Source organism: Colletotrichum lupini, chromosome 6, assembly GCF_023278565.1.
Source record: "Colletotrichum lupini chromosome 6, complete sequence".
Classification (NCBI taxonomy): domain Eukaryota; kingdom Fungi; phylum Ascomycota; class Sordariomycetes; order Glomerellales; family Glomerellaceae; genus Colletotrichum; species Colletotrichum lupini.
This window is the reverse complement of record NC_064679.1, coordinates 4163365-4182315: the sequence shown is the minus strand read 5'-3', so window position 1 is coordinate 4182315 and position 18951 is coordinate 4163365. Positions and strand designations below refer to the sequence as shown.

The 18951-nt window shown below is 49.5% G+C and overlaps 7 protein-coding genes across 7 annotated transcripts; 3 read left to right on the top strand and 4 right to left on the bottom strand.

The window, feature by feature from the left end:
• Positions 1 to 1406: 1406 nt before the first annotated feature.
• CLUP02_12724 (uncharacterized protein) lies at positions 1407 to 2621 on the top strand (the record flags this gene model as incomplete). The annotated part of the gene is made up of 1 exon (XM_049291687.1): positions 1407 to 2621. The coding sequence occupies one exon, from the start codon at positions 1407 to 1409 to the stop codon at positions 2619 to 2621; it is 1215 nt and encodes a 404-aa protein (XP_049148833.1).
• Positions 2622 to 3557: 936 nt separating this feature from the next.
• On the bottom strand, positions 3558 to 5687 carry CLUP02_12723 (six-hairpin glycosidase; the record flags this gene model as incomplete). Its single annotated transcript, XM_049291686.1, has 1 exon — positions 3558 to 5687. One exon carries the CDS (start codon positions 5685 to 5687, stop codon positions 3558 to 3560), a length of 2130 nt encoding a protein of 709 aa, XP_049148832.1.
• A 1186-nt stretch (positions 5688 to 6873) lies between these two features.
• CLUP02_12722 (uncharacterized protein) lies at positions 6874 to 8166 on the bottom strand (the record flags this gene model as incomplete). Its single annotated transcript, XM_049291685.1, has 1 exon — positions 6874 to 8166. One exon carries the CDS (start codon positions 8164 to 8166, stop codon positions 6874 to 6876), a length of 1293 nt encoding a protein of 430 aa, XP_049148831.1.
• A 1773-nt stretch (positions 8167 to 9939) lies between these two features.
• Positions 9940 to 11983, top strand: CLUP02_12721 (uncharacterized protein; the record flags this gene model as incomplete). The annotated part of the gene is made up of 11 exons (XM_049291684.1): positions 9940 to 9970; positions 10040 to 10116; positions 10213 to 10484; positions 10526 to 10560; positions 10641 to 10828; positions 11153 to 11182; positions 11272 to 11421; positions 11483 to 11531; positions 11582 to 11700; positions 11795 to 11834; positions 11889 to 11983. The coding sequence occupies 11 exons, from the start codon at positions 9940 to 9942 to the stop codon at positions 11981 to 11983; spliced, it is 1086 nt and encodes a 361-aa protein (XP_049148830.1).
• A 493-nt stretch (positions 11984 to 12476) lies between these two features.
• On the bottom strand, positions 12477 to 13581 carry CLUP02_12720 (uncharacterized protein; the record flags this gene model as incomplete). Its single annotated transcript, XM_049291683.1, has 6 exons — positions 12477 to 12485; positions 12561 to 12783; positions 13036 to 13127; positions 13191 to 13236; positions 13270 to 13324; positions 13476 to 13581. 6 exons carry the CDS (start codon positions 13579 to 13581, stop codon positions 12477 to 12479), a joined length of 531 nt encoding a protein of 176 aa, XP_049148829.1.
• A 222-nt stretch (positions 13582 to 13803) lies between these two features.
• Positions 13804 to 16760, bottom strand: CLUP02_12719 (uncharacterized protein; the record flags this gene model as incomplete). The annotated part of the gene is made up of 15 exons (XM_049291682.1): positions 13804 to 13956; positions 14010 to 14151; positions 14215 to 14244; positions 14309 to 14513; positions 14627 to 14676; positions 14721 to 14797; positions 14859 to 15167; positions 15238 to 15319; positions 15454 to 15487; positions 15595 to 15690; positions 15839 to 16094; positions 16183 to 16221; positions 16286 to 16398; positions 16469 to 16671; positions 16756 to 16760. The coding sequence occupies 15 exons, from the start codon at positions 16758 to 16760 to the stop codon at positions 13804 to 13806; spliced, it is 1794 nt and encodes a 597-aa protein (XP_049148828.1).
• A 148-nt stretch (positions 16761 to 16908) lies between these two features.
• Positions 16909 to 18727, top strand: CLUP02_12718 (uncharacterized protein; the record flags this gene model as incomplete). The annotated part of the gene is made up of 5 exons (XM_049291681.1): positions 16909 to 17053; positions 17112 to 17782; positions 17832 to 18181; positions 18244 to 18527; positions 18588 to 18727. 5 exons carry the CDS (start codon positions 16909 to 16911, stop codon positions 18725 to 18727), a joined length of 1590 nt encoding a protein of 529 aa, XP_049148827.1.
• Positions 18728 to 18951: the final 224 nt, after the last annotated feature.

Here is an 18951-nt window from a genome sequence, read left to right as displayed (position 1 = left end):
AAGTCACGACTTTTGAACTGTATCCGTGGTATCCGTAGTTCATTTGCATTACCCATGTGCTTAATTATCCCGGCCAGCTCCGCGGAACACGAATGCGAGCTTTGATCCGCTCTCCCCAGTTATATTTGTGGGCAATCTGAAGATGCCATGAAGTTGAACGCTTATAATTACAACATTGTAAACTCAGTTTGAGGTTGACCATTTAGGCGAATTCAACTCTTTGCGGCACTTTCGATTTTGGTGATGAGTTTTGCTATTGGGGCAGTACTATTTGGCTATTGGGGCAGTAACCCACTTTTTGGACTAATGAGGGCTCATAGCTATAGAGCTCGGACCATAACCCCACACCCGTACCCGCTGCACCTGCCCACGGGCTACCCGGCGTAATTGCCTACGGTCGCAATTACCCACGGTCGCAATTGCCCACGGTCGCAATTACATAAAGTAGCTGCGGGTACGTACGGTCGCAATTACTTATTAAAAAAGATGATTAAATAGGTAATTAAGTAGGTAATTGCGACCGTAGGTAATTGCGACCGTGGGTAATTACGCCGGGTAGCCCGTGGGCAGGTGCAGCGGGGCGAAAAAGTTTGGAGTTCAGAAGGCAGGCTCTGATTGGCCAATAAAGTGGGTTACTGCCCCAATAGCCAAATAGTACTGCCCCAATAGCAAAACTTTTGGTGATATAGAAAACAATATCTGCACGTGGTGGTGAAACACCCCAATTCGTACGGGAATTGAACTCATGTTTTTCTTTCCGCGCCAAGGCCGCTACCCCCAGTTGATCTGACACAGCCACTAAAAACATGTTTCTACGCTCAAAAATCCCTAGAGTACAGACAGACTCAGAAATCGCTGGGATTCAGTTCGTCTTTCTGATGTGTTCAGTGTTGCCCAATGGAAGAACTTTGACAAATTTTCTGGCCTTCTAGAATAGATAAGAGCCTCGGAGGGTTTCCCATTGGGAGGTGGCAGTGAGCAAGATTGTTAGCTGGCGATGTGAACTGGATCATGTGCCCGGAACAGGGCGAGCTGCGTCGAAGGATGCACTTCTTAGTTGATTGGTCGAGCTGGGCAGTCTGCCATTGGTCGGCGATTCCGGACGTCGTCGATCTCCCGACAAAGCTGACAACCATCGTCTCCCGACACCGATCATTGGCTGTCCTGATCAGGCAACACTGGATCGACTAGATTCTGCCTTGAAGTTCGCCACATTCCTTCTGTTAGGCGTTGGGCTGACTGGCGCTGTCACGATGGAGGTTGCTCAACTCTAGGCCCTAAGGCCTGAATTGAAGTAGAGCGTGCACATTTATCTTTGCTTCAAAACCTCCCTTTCCTTCATCTCAAATCACACCAGAACTCTAGCTAACTTTACAGTGGCGTTACTGGTTCAATATTGATTCACTATGTTTGACGGCACAAAAGGCTGTTCTTCCATTAACTACGCGGACTCGCTCGTGACGGTCTGTAGTACCGACAGCTACCAATCCATCTGCTTAGATGATAACAACGGGAACGTCAAATGCAACATGACGCTTGGCAGCACATTCTCCATAGATGGGGATCTTCCTCATTTCTTCTTATCCTACGGTACCATTGCATGGATCAGTAACGTCATTGGGTGCTACATCTGGTTCTGCGTTATGTCCGGCAATGCGCCCATTAATCCAACCCGAAAGATCAAGCACAAAACGCTCGTCTGCTTGGGAGGCTTCGCATACGCTATATACCTGGTGGCAGTTGCCGCCGTCAAAGTCCCTAAGATGAAGGACCGAAACCTCAAGCTCATTGCCATCGGACACGTTGTTGCTACAGTCATCATCCAAGGGGCCATTCTTTGTATGATGAAGAGCAATGCTATGGACGTTACAGAGAAGACGAAGATCAAGAGCGAAGATCAACCCATCAAAGAGAAACCCGACACGACTGTACCGACCGACGCAATGGACAGTGTTAACCCCCGTCCCTCGACAGAGTCCACGCGGTCGAGCACCTCAACGAGTACAGCGGTATCAACGTCAGAAAAGCCCGGTTTCCTGAAAAGCTTTACCAGCAAGATCCCAGGAGTACAGACTGCTGAAGAAGTTTCCGCAACTGAGACCACTGGTGCAGGAATTCCGAAGAAAGAGGAGACAGTAGCAGAGGGACTTGCGAGTATGTTGATGGGCCTGGCATTCTTGTCTCCCGGCCACTTGATGATGTTGTGGGGCACAATACGCCTTGCGAAATGCATCTTTGTAGACCGAGAGAACCATGACACGAGACAACAGCGCGAAACCAGAGACAGCCTCATTCTTTTTGGTATTGTCTACGGATTGGTTCTCATCATCAACATTGCCTGCATCCTCAACTTATTTTCTCAGGGTGCCGCGAAGTCTCAGGACGAAGAGAGCGTCAATAACGAGGAAAGGGAGAAAAGGCGCGCCGCAGAAGCAAAGAAAGTGAGAGAAACAGCGTTGTTCGCTGTAGGAATACTGGCTGGGCTTGTAACCGATTGGTGTCGATATTTTGTGCTTGCTGCGGCGGCGAAGGATACACACGGGCTTATGCATCTTGTGGATGTTTCAAATCTCAGCCTAGCGACTTTGATTCTGTCGAAGTTGTTCGTACTGGCCTGTTAGACAGGCTTTTCGAAGGCTAGGTGAACTGGTTATTGTTGACTCATAGTCTGATGCAGGCCCTAAACAGCGTAATCATCGATAGGATAGAAGAGAATTCTGAGCGACATTGGAGAATGTCTTGACTATGGTCATCGGCTGTGACCTTGGATATTGTGTTTCGCCTGATCGAGGCTGGCTGGCCCTTTTCAGAGTCGTGTTCGTATGCCGAGATGCAGGGCGGTGCAGAGCAAAATATCCCACTCTTTTGCGACGATGCCTTCTTGGCTGCATAGCTGCCTGTTCATTGGAATGATGATGGCGTGACAATCACTGGTTACAGGCTGTCGGATTGGAAGTCCAATTCGACCTCGGCGTACGGCGGCCGCGCAGGGGCCAATTACGGCCCCTACTTACGATTCTTGCGGCCTGCCCAACCTACGGTTGGAACCTCCTTTTTACACCTACGCAGAAATTCATATAGTTCAATTGATCTCTTCGTCAACCCACGGTTCGAACCAATTACCCTGTAATAGGGATACCAACACAGGCATTGAATGACAGGCAGACAGCCAGCCTTGCCACTTGACTAGGGTGTAAGGCGAACCAACACATCATAAGTCGAAAAAGCCGAAATGGCTCTAGCGTTCTTACCTCTGGTACTTACCTTATAAAAGCAACGAACAACTTCTTCAACATCGAAAAGACCTGATACATTGCTTGACTTTTCCCATCTGACGCTTACCTACCAAGATCCCTCTCAAACCTTCAGCAGCGCAAAATTCACAACAGTCAACGCAACTGCAGATATGTCAAACTTAGGCAAGTTCGAGCGAAACCCACAGTATTATTATCCACCCTACGGCTACATGGCGTTTATTGATACGGCAAGAATAACCCCGTCGTCTAAACCCACGATTTCATGTTGCCATTGAACCTCTGTCATTATGTTGCACCGACTCACTTTTTATCAAAGGCATCATCCTCCTCGATCTGCAATAGGTGAGCTAACACCCAGTCCTGGTCATTTGCGTAGGGATCCTTGTAGTTCCCAGCTCGGCCGTTGACGGAGGTCGGGTAAATGTACGCACACGATGCGCGCCCATCCGCCTCAAACAAAGCAAGATTATTTCGAATGATACCGTTGGCCGCCTTCAAGGCCGCCGCTACCTCGCCTAGGGTGTCGTTCTTCAAGCCCTTTCCGTAGTGATGCAGTGCGATGCCGTTCAGCGTACTCCAGTAGTGGGGAAATGTATCTCCCCACATACGATCCTTTCCGAACCAGTAGCCGTCCCAGTGGCGGATCGCGACGTCGTGGAGGCGATAGTCGGGCTGTTTGCCCGCAAAGAGTAGAAGGGCATCAAGATGTAGCTTGCCAGCTTCCAGCCACTTGTCATTGCCTGTATAGCGCCAGAGTTCAAGGAGCATCACAGCGGCGGGGGCGACAATGGACTGTTCAAAGTTGACCTCGAACGACGGATAATCCAGTCCTCGTTTCGCGATATTCTCTCCATGGGCGAGGAACAATTCCTTAGCTCTCTCTAGCCATTCTTCGTTTCCGTGCTTTTCGAGTGCGCGCAGGCTTTCTAGAATGGGGAGGCCAATAGCGTACAACGCGCCGCCGCCTTCAGCGTAAAAGTTCTCCAGGGTGAGCATAAAGCGCTCAAGTGGTGTCTTCTCAGCTACTGCGCCGGTCAAATTAAGGTCGAGAGCAGCAACTGTAATGTGAAACTGGAGAACCCAGGGCCAGTTATACAAGCGCTTCTTGCTGCCATCCATTCCGATCGGCCTATCGCGGACAAACCCATTTTCCTCCTGCAGCTTAGTCGACACATAAGTATAGTACTTCTCCAGAGACTGTCGCAACTCAACGTTGTCGGGGTTCTTCTTTAGCCAGCGTGCGATGAGAATCCCCATCCCCACACGTTCGCGGCCGGGATTCCGGTCTGTGGATGTATCCCATGTCGCGATGGCGTTGGCTTGGTTATCGAAGACGCGATAGGCTCCCTCTGCTGGAGTTTCGGGCGTGAGGTCTTGTTGGTTCTCGATGATGAATTTAACGCGGCTGGAAATCAAGTCGTGGTATTTTGGGATGACGTTGAGGAAGACTGTGGAATTGTAGCCCTTCTCCGTGGTGACTACAAGATTCATCCGGCCTGGACGCCCGGCGGTGAAGTTGAAGTAGCAGGTATTGCCATCGCATTGCACTGCTTGGCCACTGACTTTCGTGTTGGCATTGATAAAGGCACCGGAGAGAGAGATGGAACCCGTCTCTCTGGTGATAGAGGTGTAGTTGTCTGTCTCGACCCGCACGAGCTGCTCGGAGTGCGCGGCGCTCTTTTTGAAGAAACCATCCCAATCGCGATGCCAGAACCACCTCCACGCGACTGTGCTCGACGCACCTGGTTCCAGAGTTGGAAGGGAAGGGTGAAGTAGGAACACGCCTCGCGTGTTGGACAGCGTAACTGGGTCGCGGGCCTCGATACTGTAACCCACCAGCGCGCCTTGCGTCAAGACAAATCCAAGATTCCGATATTTCCCGCCCATTTGGTTCAGCTTAACCCAGCAAGAAGCACCCCCAAACGCCCATACATGAGCATGCGAGCGCGCCTCGACGCAATCGCTCGTATTTGTGTAATGGTCATTGAAAGGAGTGTAGATGGCCAAAGACGTTGTTCCTCGGCTGTCCAGTTTGAGAGGTGTGGCGCCTTTGTTTGTGAAAGTGTAGGATTCAGTGAAGGATTGATTTGCGTGGTTGATGCTTCGGCTGACGGAAAGTTCCAAGGGCCCGGCGTTGTAGACTGCGTTGATGGTGTTGTCGTGCTTCGTGATTTGGGGGAAATTCCAGAAGTTACGATGGAGGGAGTCTTGGCCCAGGTCTGTATAGCCTAGACCCCAACGGCTGCCGGCTGGAAGCCAGGGCGCGTTAGAGCCGGTACTAACCCAGTTCATGACATTTTCGAAGTGCGGATCAGTGATTTCGTCGATTGCGCCGGTGTTGTCGTTGATGCTTATACGGAAATCTTGGCTTGTCAGGTCGATGGCCGCGGCGATACCGCCGAAAAGAATGAAGATGGCCGCCTTGATCATCTTTGGTCAAGATTTCCTGCAGTGCAGTCCGGGAAGATCTATTTATAATTTCTACGTGCCTTGTAGCTCCTGCACTCTTATGTGTTGCCCCGAAAAGGCTTTCGTATATCATTTGACCGAGGTGTTCAGTGGTTGCTGTTCATCTGGGGGTGGCGATATGTCATCAGAACTGGAATAGGACACTCCTGCATGCAGACAAGGCGAAGAAGTCGATTGATCATTCGAGATGATTATGAGAACGGGGGATTGAAGTGAGCGACTGACAAGGACCGGAGCTATCCGAGCTTGTCAGCGGGAGTAACCCAACGTATCGCGATCCCGAGATCTACAATAGCACTACTTGGCGGGGCAAGGAGATAGCTAGTTTCGGAACGTAACGATACGCGGATGAAATGTGCAACCATGCTGCAAGTGACCAGACACCATGCTTACCATGTTTGCGCATCCCCGTTCGGTTTCCGCCCTATCTATTCGCGAAACCCTCATTGTTGCCGAGGAATCTACTCCGAGACCCGAAGTCAGGCCTTGTCATGAAGATCTCTGACATTTCGCTGGTTTATGGCACCCTACCGACAGACGATGGCCATAGTGTAACAAAGCAACACACGCAGCTTCAGGGTCTGTGGAGGCACTGGATTCTGGCGCGGACTGATTTCGAAGCAGAACATGAATATAACAAGACAAGAGGCAGGTACGTTTCGAACTCTTGTGGCGACTGTCCAAATCTAGGAATACGAGAAGCACTTTTGCTCAGTTCTAACAACCTCTTCCGTCGTGGAGCTTCCAAGTGGTATTATTCATTGTCATGTAGAAAGATAACTATGTCATGCTCAATTGATACCTTGGAAGGACTTACGCCCTCTAACTAGTAGTTGCCAGCCGCGATTCGAGACGGGCTAACGACGGTGTGGCGTCTACCTTGCGGAAACACCGGTCATACTGTGCGAACATATCAACGCGCGAAAGAAGAGAGCCTTGAGTAGTTTGAATTGAGTTTCTGTCTTTGACCTAGTTTCTCGGTCGTGATTGTGATGTGGTTGTGGTCGGATCGACAGCTCTCTTATCAACCACCTGAAGCCCCGAGGCTGCAGTAGAAATTGAGAAGCTACTTACATCAAGCCAGTCTGCCTTAACACTCAGCACCAGTACATCGACTTGAGCAGGCGCAGGAGAGATTCTCCCATGCTCATACACGTTTGAATAAGTGAGCCTGGAATCTTATGTTCTCCAGGCTGACCGGATACTCTAGATCCCGTTGCAACCCATACAAGACGCCATCCTCAGAAATGACCTTTTCCCATGCAGGAGTTGACTTGTCTTCTCCACCTTCAGAATCAACATCCACAGCCTCCTTTTTCGGTTTTGGGATAAGGGCGTAGTTCATGAGATAACTCATCGGATACTTCTTTTTCTCTTCCCCTTCCTTGCTGTTGCAGACAGCGGTCTCGGAGTATGCACCAAGACTGTCCACCACAAGCAATAAGCTCCCCTTGGGAGCAGCCTCCGTTACCCTGAGTAGAAAAGAGGTAGTTTGTGATATCGAGGCTGCGTAAAGCTCATTCAGGGTGAAGAGAAGCGTAAGCAGCGCGGGACCAGGACCGATAGCCGCGCGAAGGTCTTCCGTGCTATAACTCAGCACGTTGGCGCGCGAGAAAGTATGACGAACAGTCCCGGGCGAGAGGAACGACGCATTTGACGCACGAGCCGCAGCGCTGGCATACTTTGAGAGCGTCGGAGGGGTCTCGAGACATTCATGTAGCTTCGAGAGCACAACAGACCAGTCCGCGGTGTCGATCAGGTCAATATTGAGGAGTGTTGGTGAGGTTTCACGCTCTGGAACTGGTAGGGTTTGTAGGTCTTTCGAGGTATCTTCATAATTTGGAGATGACTCTGGCCTGCCGGCTGCGGCTGATGGTCGCACATGACGAAGAAGACCCGAGAAAGCCATGATTTCAGCTGCGCCACCCCCGAAACATACAACCTTGGCTGCCTTCTGCTCACGATCGCTGTCACCGCCAATAAATCGTTGGACGTAAGCGTCATCAGCCATCTCCCCACAGATCCAAGCCATGAGTTGCGCGTACACCAGCGCACGGCTGGGGCTCCAACGGATCGCATACGCCTCCAGATATTCGGTCTTTCCAAAGGCTATGTCAAACTCCCTCGAGAGCAGCGCGCGATTGATCTCCTGCAGCCTCGGCTTCAGAGCCTCGAAGTCGTTGCACGCGGGGAATGTGGTGCGGAAGACGTTGATCATTAGCTGTTCCAGTCCCACCGGGAGGATGTGATTCAGCCTCCGCGGCTCTGCTGATTCCGATGCTGCAGATGGACGCTGAGGCTTCTTCCTCTTGTGGAGGTAACCAGGCCCACTCCAGCCCGGGCGGCCGTGAGATAACGGCGGTGGCGCCTTCGACGCACCGCTGTCTGAGGATTTCCCATGTTTCGGTTGCGACTTGGCTTTGCGATCGTATTGACCCATCGTGGGCTGGTAGCCGGGGAGAACTTTGTTGAAGACCAGTAGTGCGCGAGCCTTTGGCTGCGATTTCTTGTAGAGCTCTAGGCCCGCCACAGATGCCTTGCATTGAAAATTTCCCCAGAGCTTTCCTACCCCACACGACCTAGTGTAGACCGGCTCCCAATTGGCTTACAGGCGTCCATGAAAACGACTAAGCAAACCATCTTTCGTCCACATCGACGAACGCGTCTCACGTTTGACATTCTATGTATTTCTTTACACATAACTTCTTAGTTATGACTTCCTAAGAAGGGTAGAAGCAGCCCCGGAAAACTCATTGCTTAATTCTTCAAGCAATTGTTTAACTCCCAGAAGTGGTTAAGAATTGCGCGAAGACCTCGTACTAATACTACCTATCTAATCAATGACTGAGCTGCAACACAGGGATGAAACCTTAGGTGAATTTACGCCTTCTACATCCATCACTCGCCATAGTGCTAAATGACGTTCTCGACTTCGTTGAACCACTACAAAGGTACTATCCAAGGAACCAGAGAGTTTGGGTTCCCTTTCGCGTCCTTAAGAACTAAGACTGCAATCTCTATACACATTGTTTGATTGGTCCGTTGTAGTCCTGTTGCGACGCCTGTGAGCATGCATTTCTCTCATCACTGTGTCGATTCTATTTCCCTTGTCCAACAAGTAAAGTGTGAATGGATCTCGACCTTTCACATGGCCGTACGTAGCGAGGACAAAGGGCAGAGGGACGATAACTAGCGTGGTAGTGTGAGCATAACGCAATCGATAAATAGAGAGAGGGCCCTATCCCATCAACTACTACAAGGCGACAGTATATCCGAGTGCGGGGGAAGAACTAATTAGGCATTATTCCGATTTATTTCTACTATATCCGCAAATTAAAAGATTTATATCTTAGAGAATTTGGAGAAAAGCTAGAGACTATTATACCGTCGCCTTGTAGTAGTCGATGGGATAGATAATGATCAGAGACTACCCAGGGGCTTCGAGGAACTTCTCTACGTCTAGCGCAAACAGAGAGCTGAGGAATGACAAAGGCAGCTAATTACCCGTTTAGCAAAGAATTCGGAATTGGCCAAGGCATCAACAAATCAAAAGTCACAAAGAAGACGGTGACAAGTGTAAAGACCATCACCTTTTTGCCCTGCTCATTTGCGGTCCCGCTCTTGAGAATCGTGATTGTAGTTTTCAACTACAAAACATGCAGAGATTAGCAACCACCGTCGTCTATGTTGACAAAATTGACGTACGGCGTCTTCGGTCTTCGTGGCAAGCTAGTCGAGTTCGTCAATGTCGTCCATCACATACGCTGCCGTCTCATCCTCCCAAGTGGCAGGAGTATCCAGGGTGCGTCTATAATCAGGATTAATCAATTTCTTCTGTACCCCCTGTTGATAATTGGCGATGGTTATAAGAATGTTCAACTCGTCACAGGCACCCTTGATGTTGTATAGAAGCTTCGCAGCCTTTTTTGTGCCTTTCTCGAACTCAAGGGAGGCTTTTGGATCACTTTGCACGATAGCTAGGTGGCGAAACAAGACCGCTTCTTCTCGTCCCTGCGCGTATACATATAGTTAGTCCTGGTATTTGCAATGAGGCTACACATGGTCACGAACAATGTTGTTGATATAGTCGGAGAATATCTGGCGAATTGAAGGTACTGCCCGTTTCTAGCCTCCCGCGTTGACCTTCTCATCATCTTCCTGGCGTTGATCCCTCTCGCCCGGTCTTCTGTACGCACTGATACAGTATTCCACAATGACTCTGATCAGTTCGGTGGGGGTGCGCGGTACACTATCAGGGTTCTGACCAGCCCGGCTGGAAAGATGACCTAAAACATGTTTAATGAACTGATTAGTGTCCTTCCCAGAATTTTCATCGAGGTTTGCCAAGGACGCGGATGTTGTGCTCAAAGATTTTGGCGAGATGTTTGAGGTCGGAACTTGTAGTAAGCGATGGAAATTTCATTCTCCTTAAGACAAACAATGTCAAGGATGCGAAATCTCGGGGAGGCTAACAGGCACTGAAAAGTCTGACTGCCTATTTGGTGCTCGTTGGTTCGAGGCTGCTGAGTCAAATATCGACCAGGGCGCTTCAAGACATCTCGCCTTCTCTTTCCTGATTAAGATCAACAATGAGCAATATATCATGGACTTGGTCGCCTCACTTTGGCGTTCATCATATCTCGCAAGATATGCGCATGAGAAACTGGAAGTTGCAGGAGCTGAAGTTGGATCGTCAGCGCAGCATGCTATTGCAGGGGAATCCATAATAGCTGACCCACATGTCAACACTCTATTGATGTAAGTAGATTCAAATCCGGATGCACTGCGATCTGGACCAGTCTGCAATGGAATGCCAAGACCACTCGAAGATCGGGTAAGTTCCCGCAAGGCTCACCGGCACAATCTTTTGGAACTAGGAGGCAAGGATGAGTAACTCGATGAACTGCGGCGTAGAATCCAACTTGGCATTGCCCTTGCCTTGCCGCCTTTCATTCGCTCAAGGTGCCATGATGCAAGGGGAGCAGCACTTTAGGCCCTGCGAGGGTTCCAAATTCACACTAATCGGATTCAATTTTTCAATGTTGGCAACATTGCACTTACTTGCGAGATTTTTGTGTCTGCCTTTGAGAGAGAGAAAGAAGGTGATGAGGGACACCAAAGCCGATGAACGATAGACTGTTGGAATGGCTGTTGGCCTAGTTATGGGTTTCTCGTACGATCTCGGACAATCTTCGTGGACGCTAAGGTAGAAGGAAATATATACGCTTATCCGACATACCCGAATAATGTTTATTCCAATACGAAAATCCTCAAAGAAATCCATTGATTCAAAGGAAACAGCTGAATCTGAGAGCTCTGCTGAGGATCAAAGCTGCTAGATAACGTTTTAATCCAAGAATTGTGTGTTCCTGGGACACGATGCTGCGATCGTTCCATCTTAATAATATCACTCTGGTGAATTTGAGGCGCTCCCGATATCGCCGGAGAACTACAACGTGAGAATATAGCTTGTGTTCTGGTTAAAGTGTTCGACGCTCTTGTATGTGGAGGGCCACATCACTACGAATGTTTCGATCTCGTTCAGTATTGGATGGCTTCAATAATCCCACGATCTCATCCAACCACCACATACGACCATACCTATTGGAAAACTCGGGATCCCGTCCGCTCTCCCAGAGATAAGCCAACGAGGGCCGGATTAGTAGTTGGGTCGGTGACGACCAGCGAATACCTGGTGTTGTATGTTTTTGATTAGGTCTTTTTTGATATCTCTAGCTGCATATTCTTCCGGACAGATCTTTTCATCTCCAGATCATTTTGTTGCGGTTTTAAGCCATAAGCCAAGTTGGCCTGGTGTCTTGACGTCGATTCAGTAAGTTTCGAATGTCAAATAGTTGAGAACTTGATCATACCTGAGGGCCTTGCGCCCTGCTTGGCCAAGTCTTGGGCGATATATGAGTTCTTGTTCAGTCAAGGCGATCAGCTTACAATGAACGGAATTCTCTCTTCTTCTGTGCGCGAAGCCAATACTTATGTAGGAGGGACGGAACCACTCTCGTTTGCCGATCGGCCGAACCTCCAGGTTGTTGAGCCTTAACATTATCTAGAAATATATGAATAAGCTTGATTCCAGGGAAATCAAGAAGGGTCAGTGGCTTGGCAAATCCTAAGTCCTAAATGAAAGTAATTGATTAACATGAGCTACCTTTCATCGACATCCCAATGTCAATCTGAATCCTCGGACAAATCAATGGGGATGGAACTTCGCGTGGGAAGATTACATGGAGCCTCTGTAATTTGGAAAGAACTCGGCCGGGGAGCCCTCATGAAGAAAGCTTATTGGTATTTTCTCGACACTTTGACAGCTGCGTAGCTAGACCATGTGAAATGATAGATAGACCAATCAAACACAGATCGTTAATGTAGATGATGAAGTTCATGCGCTCAGGACGTAATTATGCAAGGTGATTGAGGTAACTACTTGCCATATTGCAGGAGACACGACTTTTAGGACTGCGTCTATCGTTTCCTTGTAAAGCTGCGGTCAGACACAAGTTTTTAGTTATTGCCGAAGTTGTAAGTTCATGTTGAAGAACACTATGGAATTTAGGATTGATGATGGACAGACCGGCTAGCCGTTTTATCCGTCTTCCGGTTTTGCTAACTTTGGTTACTCGGACTAAGTTGACAACTCTCGAAAGCTCTTTAACGATTGAACGAAGCTCAACTCTATGGAAAAAACGCACCGAGCACTCTCGGTTTCGCTATTGGCGTCAATTGCCAACAATATCATGTATTCTGCAGCCGTGATATCCGTTGTAACAATATCAGCCGGAATATCCGAATTCATGAGGCTAAAGTCGCGATGCTCACCATGAAGAGGCCTTGAGCATCGGACAACGTGGCAATAATCTGACGGGACCGTACACATCGAAAATGGACCGGAAGTATGACCGTCGTTCCGGTGGGCTGAAACCACAAACAAAGAGCTGTGGCGAATCGGAACTGCTGTTGGATCACGACCAAGCACTGGGCGAGTTCAGCCTTCCCTTCTAGACGCTCGGCCTTGCTCAGGGCACCGACCTCCGAAGAGAGGCTAACGGAGGACAGTCAAGTCCACCTGCGGATTATTCTTTGCCGCTTTCCATTGAACAAGTGACGTCAAATTGAAGGTCGGGGTCAGGTCCGTCGCACAAGTCAGTTGGTGTATCACACATCAGATGAGACCAGGCACACACTACAAAATTTACGTTTGTGGTGAGACTCCCGTCCGCGGTGTGGCGGCCCTGTTCTCCTCTCCTTGACCGTTTAGAAAATCTCCCGAAAGCTTTTGATCCTCATCTCATACAGTATTTCATTCATGCCAAGAGATGGTCTCATTTTCGCAACGTCGCATTGAGCAGGCGAGTCATTGGCAAAGCGGTCATCTGAAAGACGGTACTAGAGAGCACCACGGCGTCCAACACCAAATGTAACATCATTATTTGCAAAGTAGTGGCACACGTAGTGAATTAGCAAGTAAAAAGAAAGAATCCGATGACTTCCGCTTCTATCATCTCATTGATGTTTAAGCAGCCCGAACCTAGCCTGGTACTGATCGCCGTTGGCATCATGGACGACCTTGGCATAGTCATATTCTGTTTGGAATCAGGCGTTAGATGTAAGCAAGGTCCTTGGCAGTTAAGAGAAGAGATAAGGTGGCAGAGGAAGCTCTTTGTGTTTTCCAGCTGCGATCGGCCAATACGGCGATGTAGTCTTTCTGGTAGGGGGCAAGAAGTGATGTTCAACGTGGTGAAGATTCATCCTCGGCCTTGAACATGCGCTCCTTCGGCCCGGCATCGATACAAATCGTGAGGCTGACAATAATGTACGGGGGATAGGTGCTCTTTCCCATGATCAAATTCCTAGGCTACAGCTTGTTGAAATATCCTCATTAGGTTGTTTCTCCGTCCTACCCCTCGTCATCAAACGCGCGGGAGACAGTCGCCTCCACAAGACCAGATCCACAAGAGCTGTTGTGGGCAACAAAATCCTGATCCGGTGTTCCCGTAGTTTTGATTATGGAGCAATCACTTGAAGCCCCATTTTTAGCCAAGAGCGGGATGTGGGAAAGTTGTTAGCTTGCTTTGATGAAGCTTTGGATGTCACCAAATGACAGCTCTTTGACCTCCACATTGAAAGCTGCAAAGGTCTTGGCAGTGGGGTTCTGATTCAACATGTTTCCTGGTGGCTTGGCATCAGACGTTGTAGACATCGGGGGATGTATGGTCTACCTTGATCGATCCACCAACGCCATACGCGACAATGTGCCCAGAGAGACACTGTTGGAAAGCAATTGAACTTGCCGACAGCTTCGTAAACAACGTCGTAAGCCCATTCCATACTTTCGTACTCACTTGCGTCAATACTGCTGTATTCGTAACGCAAGAGTTCCGACCTCCGAGTGTGGACTGAGAACCCCAGCCTATGTGAGACTCTCTCATACAGACATAGAATCACATAGAGAACCCTAACGAAGGCCACTAACAGGGCCTTGTAGATGCAACCGCCAAGATACCTTAGTTTGTGTTAGTGTCAAAAATCCAAAGCTTGGCTCGAATGCTGTGTACACACGCGAAGACCCTGCTGAAGGCCATCTCTCAAGGCAGTGTCCGTGCCATTTCTGGAGCAGAACACCCCGAAAGGTAGGAATACACGGGCTTTCTGCGCGGGGTCTTGGACCTTGATCGTTGACATCTGCAATGCTACCTCTAGTATCCCTGACGCCCTCGTGCTCTTGTGCTATTCTAGCCTGGTCTCGTGTGCCGCGGAACCGGGGGGATGCGCCTAGTGTTTCCTAGTGCCCGCAGTATCCTGGGACGTCTGATCACGATTTCAGGTCCCACGACAAAAGGCCACCTCTGGCCTCTGAGTAGCTCAGATTTCAATATTCATCTGACGTGCGGCGTTTTGAACTTCATCGGTATTATTGTCTACAACAACCTGAACCCTTCGAGTGGCTGTCACCCAATTTCTCTGCAGGTTTCGTCGTACGACCTCAGAGCCTCCCGCTCGTAGGAAACATTCTGTAGCGTCTCAGGATATGTAGTTGGAGGCAGTTGATCCTCAATCTCCAACGGTTCACTGCAGTCTAGCCACAACGAGATGAAAAGTTGAGTCCATCAGAAAAACACTCATTGAGTAAAGGGAAAGGGTCAAGGGGATATCATAAAGCGGAAGCGAGATGACGAGGGTGTCTACAACAAGCCTTACGGAGCCTTGGCCTTGGTGGATAATGACAGATTCTCCTATCGACAAGCGTACCGGTAATTTCATGACGGTCTCCCTGAGCTCTTCCAATTTGTAGCAACTTGCGATCGAGGAATGAAACCCATTGGCTGACGAGACTCGGGCAGGCGGAGCCTCGAGCTCCCCGAGTCTGGGTAGTCCCCTCTTTGACGCCGAAACGCGGAGGCGTTTCGCGGCGGGCCAAAGCGCCACCTATCCGTCGTCTTGGAAGACAAGCAAGACAAGGTCAAGGCTTCCTTTACCGAAGGCGAGATCCCCAGACAGAAACAAAAGTTGGAGAAATTACCGAGATGAATGCCTTGGATAATGTCAAGGCCCACCGCTGGGCGATGGTGAGGCTGTATCTCGTCGGTATGTTGTGTTGTATGCGCGCGGGTATCTTCAACATCCCGCGTGCAACTTCGCATTGGATACTAGCGAGATCTTCCGGTACGACTACGGATCGGCACATCTTATTGCGACCCTTCCAATCATGCACTGTCGTTGTTTTGACGTGCTAGACATGGGAATGCCTATCACACGGGTTCAGTGTCAAGTTACATCGATCTCGAAGGATGAATCTCTTGGTGTGGATATAAGCCTCAACGGCATGCCAAGTGGTGATAATATTATTTGCTACTAATGGTGGGTGGTGAAAATGGTGTATGGCCAGACTTATTTTCATTGTGTCGGCCGAGAAGGGGGCCTGAGACCAGAGAGTCGGCGTTCTGTGACGCTGCGCATCGGTGTGGTTTCCTGATGAGGCTGACTTCGTCCCATAATTGCATCAAACTTTAGCCACTGGAAGAGAAGGAAATGAGCTTTTCCGTGGGTAGACCGGCTTTAAAATTTATCAAGTCCCTATGCTCAGAGGCGATTCCTACCAGACAGCCAGAGATCCGGGTCTGGAGCCGCGAGCATTGGAGCTATCAAATACGCATTCAGGTTGCGTAGTAATCGCCGCAGTGGCCCAGAAGTCTGGACGACAGAAGCCAAGTCGTTCTCGCGAATTATGATTTGGCGTGCAGCGTAGACTTTGGAGTAAATACCAGCTTGGCTCATTGCCAGACCTGCACTGGCTACAGCTGGGAAAAGCCTCATCAATAGAGTGTGGGATTGGGTAAGTTTGGCTGGGTTCTGCTGGAGATGCGTTTCTCGGCGTTAACTCAAAAACAACAAAAATTCAGATGGTGCTAATGTACCCCGCGTATCTTCTAGCCGTAGATACTAGTGGCGATACATACGGGCCGGTCCCGTCAAATCGCATCTGCATGCAAATGATCAGTTGAATCATGCGGGCCTCCCGGAAAGGATCAAGGCAAGACCTGTACCCCTTTGTCCAAGAAGCATTGACGAGAGGGGTCGCAAGGCGCGAGGGTCGAGAGAGGGTAGGGAGACAGGCCAGGTCTCCAGTTTACCGAAACGTCGTAGAAGACGTCTGGCACTTGGTTGCCATGATCAGCGCATACAGGTCTGATTCGACAATGGCAAGGGGAGGTATGGTGTCTTCTGACCGTCATATAGAATGGAATTTGGGATGTTGTTTGCCTCAGGAGCAAGGAGCCGGCCTGAATTGAAACGATGTGTAGTACACTTGGCGGACAGAGCGTCCTGGTGGTGCCGTGATGCCCCGACGGCATCCGACGAGAGTCGTTTAAGCTCGCACCGCCAACTCCAAGGTCCAAAGCTGGGGTCTGAGGGTTTGGGTTGGGTTTTCCTGGTTGTCCGTGAGTCCTAGAGGTGTAAGACCACCACCCACCAGACTTTCCCACTCGCCTCCTACTCGGAGATAGATCTTCACTTCATAAAAGAGAAAGCCTCCCTGCCCACTTTCGGGAGGTTTTATTGTTTAGTTCGCACGAGGGCGAAAGGCAATTGCCAAGACAAGAGACTAAAGTAATTGAGCAGGTCTTGAATATTCCGTCTTTTGGATACGCACAACAAATTGCCCATCATGCTCGACTTCCTCCGCCGTCACAATTACAAGGTGACACGTCACATCACATCTAATCTGTTGATGGTCACCTTGGTATTTGGCATGAGTGTATTCACATTCGGATATGAGGGATCAACACTCAACACCATTCAGGCTATGACGCGTGAGTATCTTATTACGGTATGAGAACCAGGAAGGACTAGCTGACAACGGGCTCTAAGCGTTTGAACAACGGTTCGGCGACTACATTCCAGCCAAGAAGGCTTTCGGGTTCACATCAAACAAGCTGGCTTATATGAACTCATTTCCTCTCCTCGTATACGCTGTCGGTGTAATATGTGGAGCTCAGATCGGCGAGCGATGGGGCCGGAGGCTGGTATTCATTCTCACCAACATTGTCTGTATGGCCGGAACCATCATCGTCTACACTGCAAAGAATTACAATCAGCTACTCGCTGGCCGAATGATTGTCAACTTCCACGTCGGCATGGAGGCATTCCTCATTCCAATGTTTCAAGCCGAGATCGCACCAGCAGCGGTTAGAGGCTCACTTACAGCTATCTACGGTGTAAACGGAGTTTTTGCAGCATTCATTGCGTCGATTATCACCGATGTTACGAGCAAGATCAAGGACGACAACTGCTGGAAGATTCCCGTGGGCATTGGTTTCATCTTTCCGGCCTTTTCCTTGTTCTTCTGGGTTTTGATTCCCGAATCCCCGCGGTGGCTTCTTCGGAAGGGGAACTACGCCAAGGCGGTTGAGAACCTGGACTATCTTTACGGAGCGATGCCGAACTACGACGCCGAGAAGGAAGCCAAGCTTCTCCAAGAAGCCCTCAACACGAGCGAGACCACTGGAAAGTGGAAAGACTTGGTTAAGGGCACGAACTTGGTGAGTAACTTGTTCCACGGTACAATTTATCCGCTAATGCGTAGTCTAGCGTCGTACTGTCAACGGCCTCATCGCTGCTGCACTGGCTCAACTTTCAGGTGCATCATTCTCCAACTTGTACGGCACAATCTTCTTGAAGAGCTTGAAGGTCATCGACCCTTTCATGGCAACCATGGTCAAGCGAGGCCTCTTGCTTGCGACCGCAATCACTTTCATGTTCATCATCGACAAGGCCGGTCGCCGCCCGCTTTTCTTGTACATGGGCTTCATGCAAACAGCAGTTCTCATGGTCATGGGTGGGCTGGGTACGATTGCGCACCCGACAGTCGATATTAACAAAGGCATCGTTGCTTTGACGATGATGTTTCCCATTTTCCACTTCGTGTCTTTCGGAGGCCCGTAAGTTGACCCTCATCAACGTGCATAGCGACCATAAGAAACTTGGTTAACATCCTATACAGTTTGCAGCTTACTAAGACCGAAATTCCCCACATCACACTTCGAGACAAGTCGGTCATGCTTTTCTGGCTGACTGCTAACCTTTGCAACTTTATCTCAACTTTCACGTTGCCTTACCTGCTGCAGGAACCGGCGAACCTTGGTTCCCGGGTCGGCCTGATCTACGGGTCGATTTCAGCCTGTGGCCTGGTCTGGGGTTGGTTCTGCATGCCCGAGATGTCTAGGAAATCTCTTGAGGAGATTGATGAGATGTTTGCTGCTGGCGTCCCAGCTTGGAAGTCAAGACGTAAGTTCATCACCACATACAGAACGCGACACCAAGATCGGAAAACTGACTCGGGAGCAGATTGGCGAGGCGAACAGACTGCTAGGATCACCGAGTTGGAGAACAACGGTGTGGTGCCTCGCGACAGCGATAGTGAGAGGAACAGCATCGCAAAGTCTGACTTACAGCCGGTTGTCCAAGAAAAGCCATCTAAGGTCTGAGACCTAGATCTGCACATTCTGTAAATATTTTTACGACAATCGCATGACACGAGTACATGAAACAGGGTTAGTATATGGTATACGAGAAGGATAGTAATGATAATATCTGACTGTAATAAACCCCTGGTTTTGTTCTACGATACTCGTGACCTTGTTGAGATCGCGTGGCTTTCGGTGCGTGGGTGCCAGCCAGCCTTACTTCACTAGCTCATCGTGATTTTAAC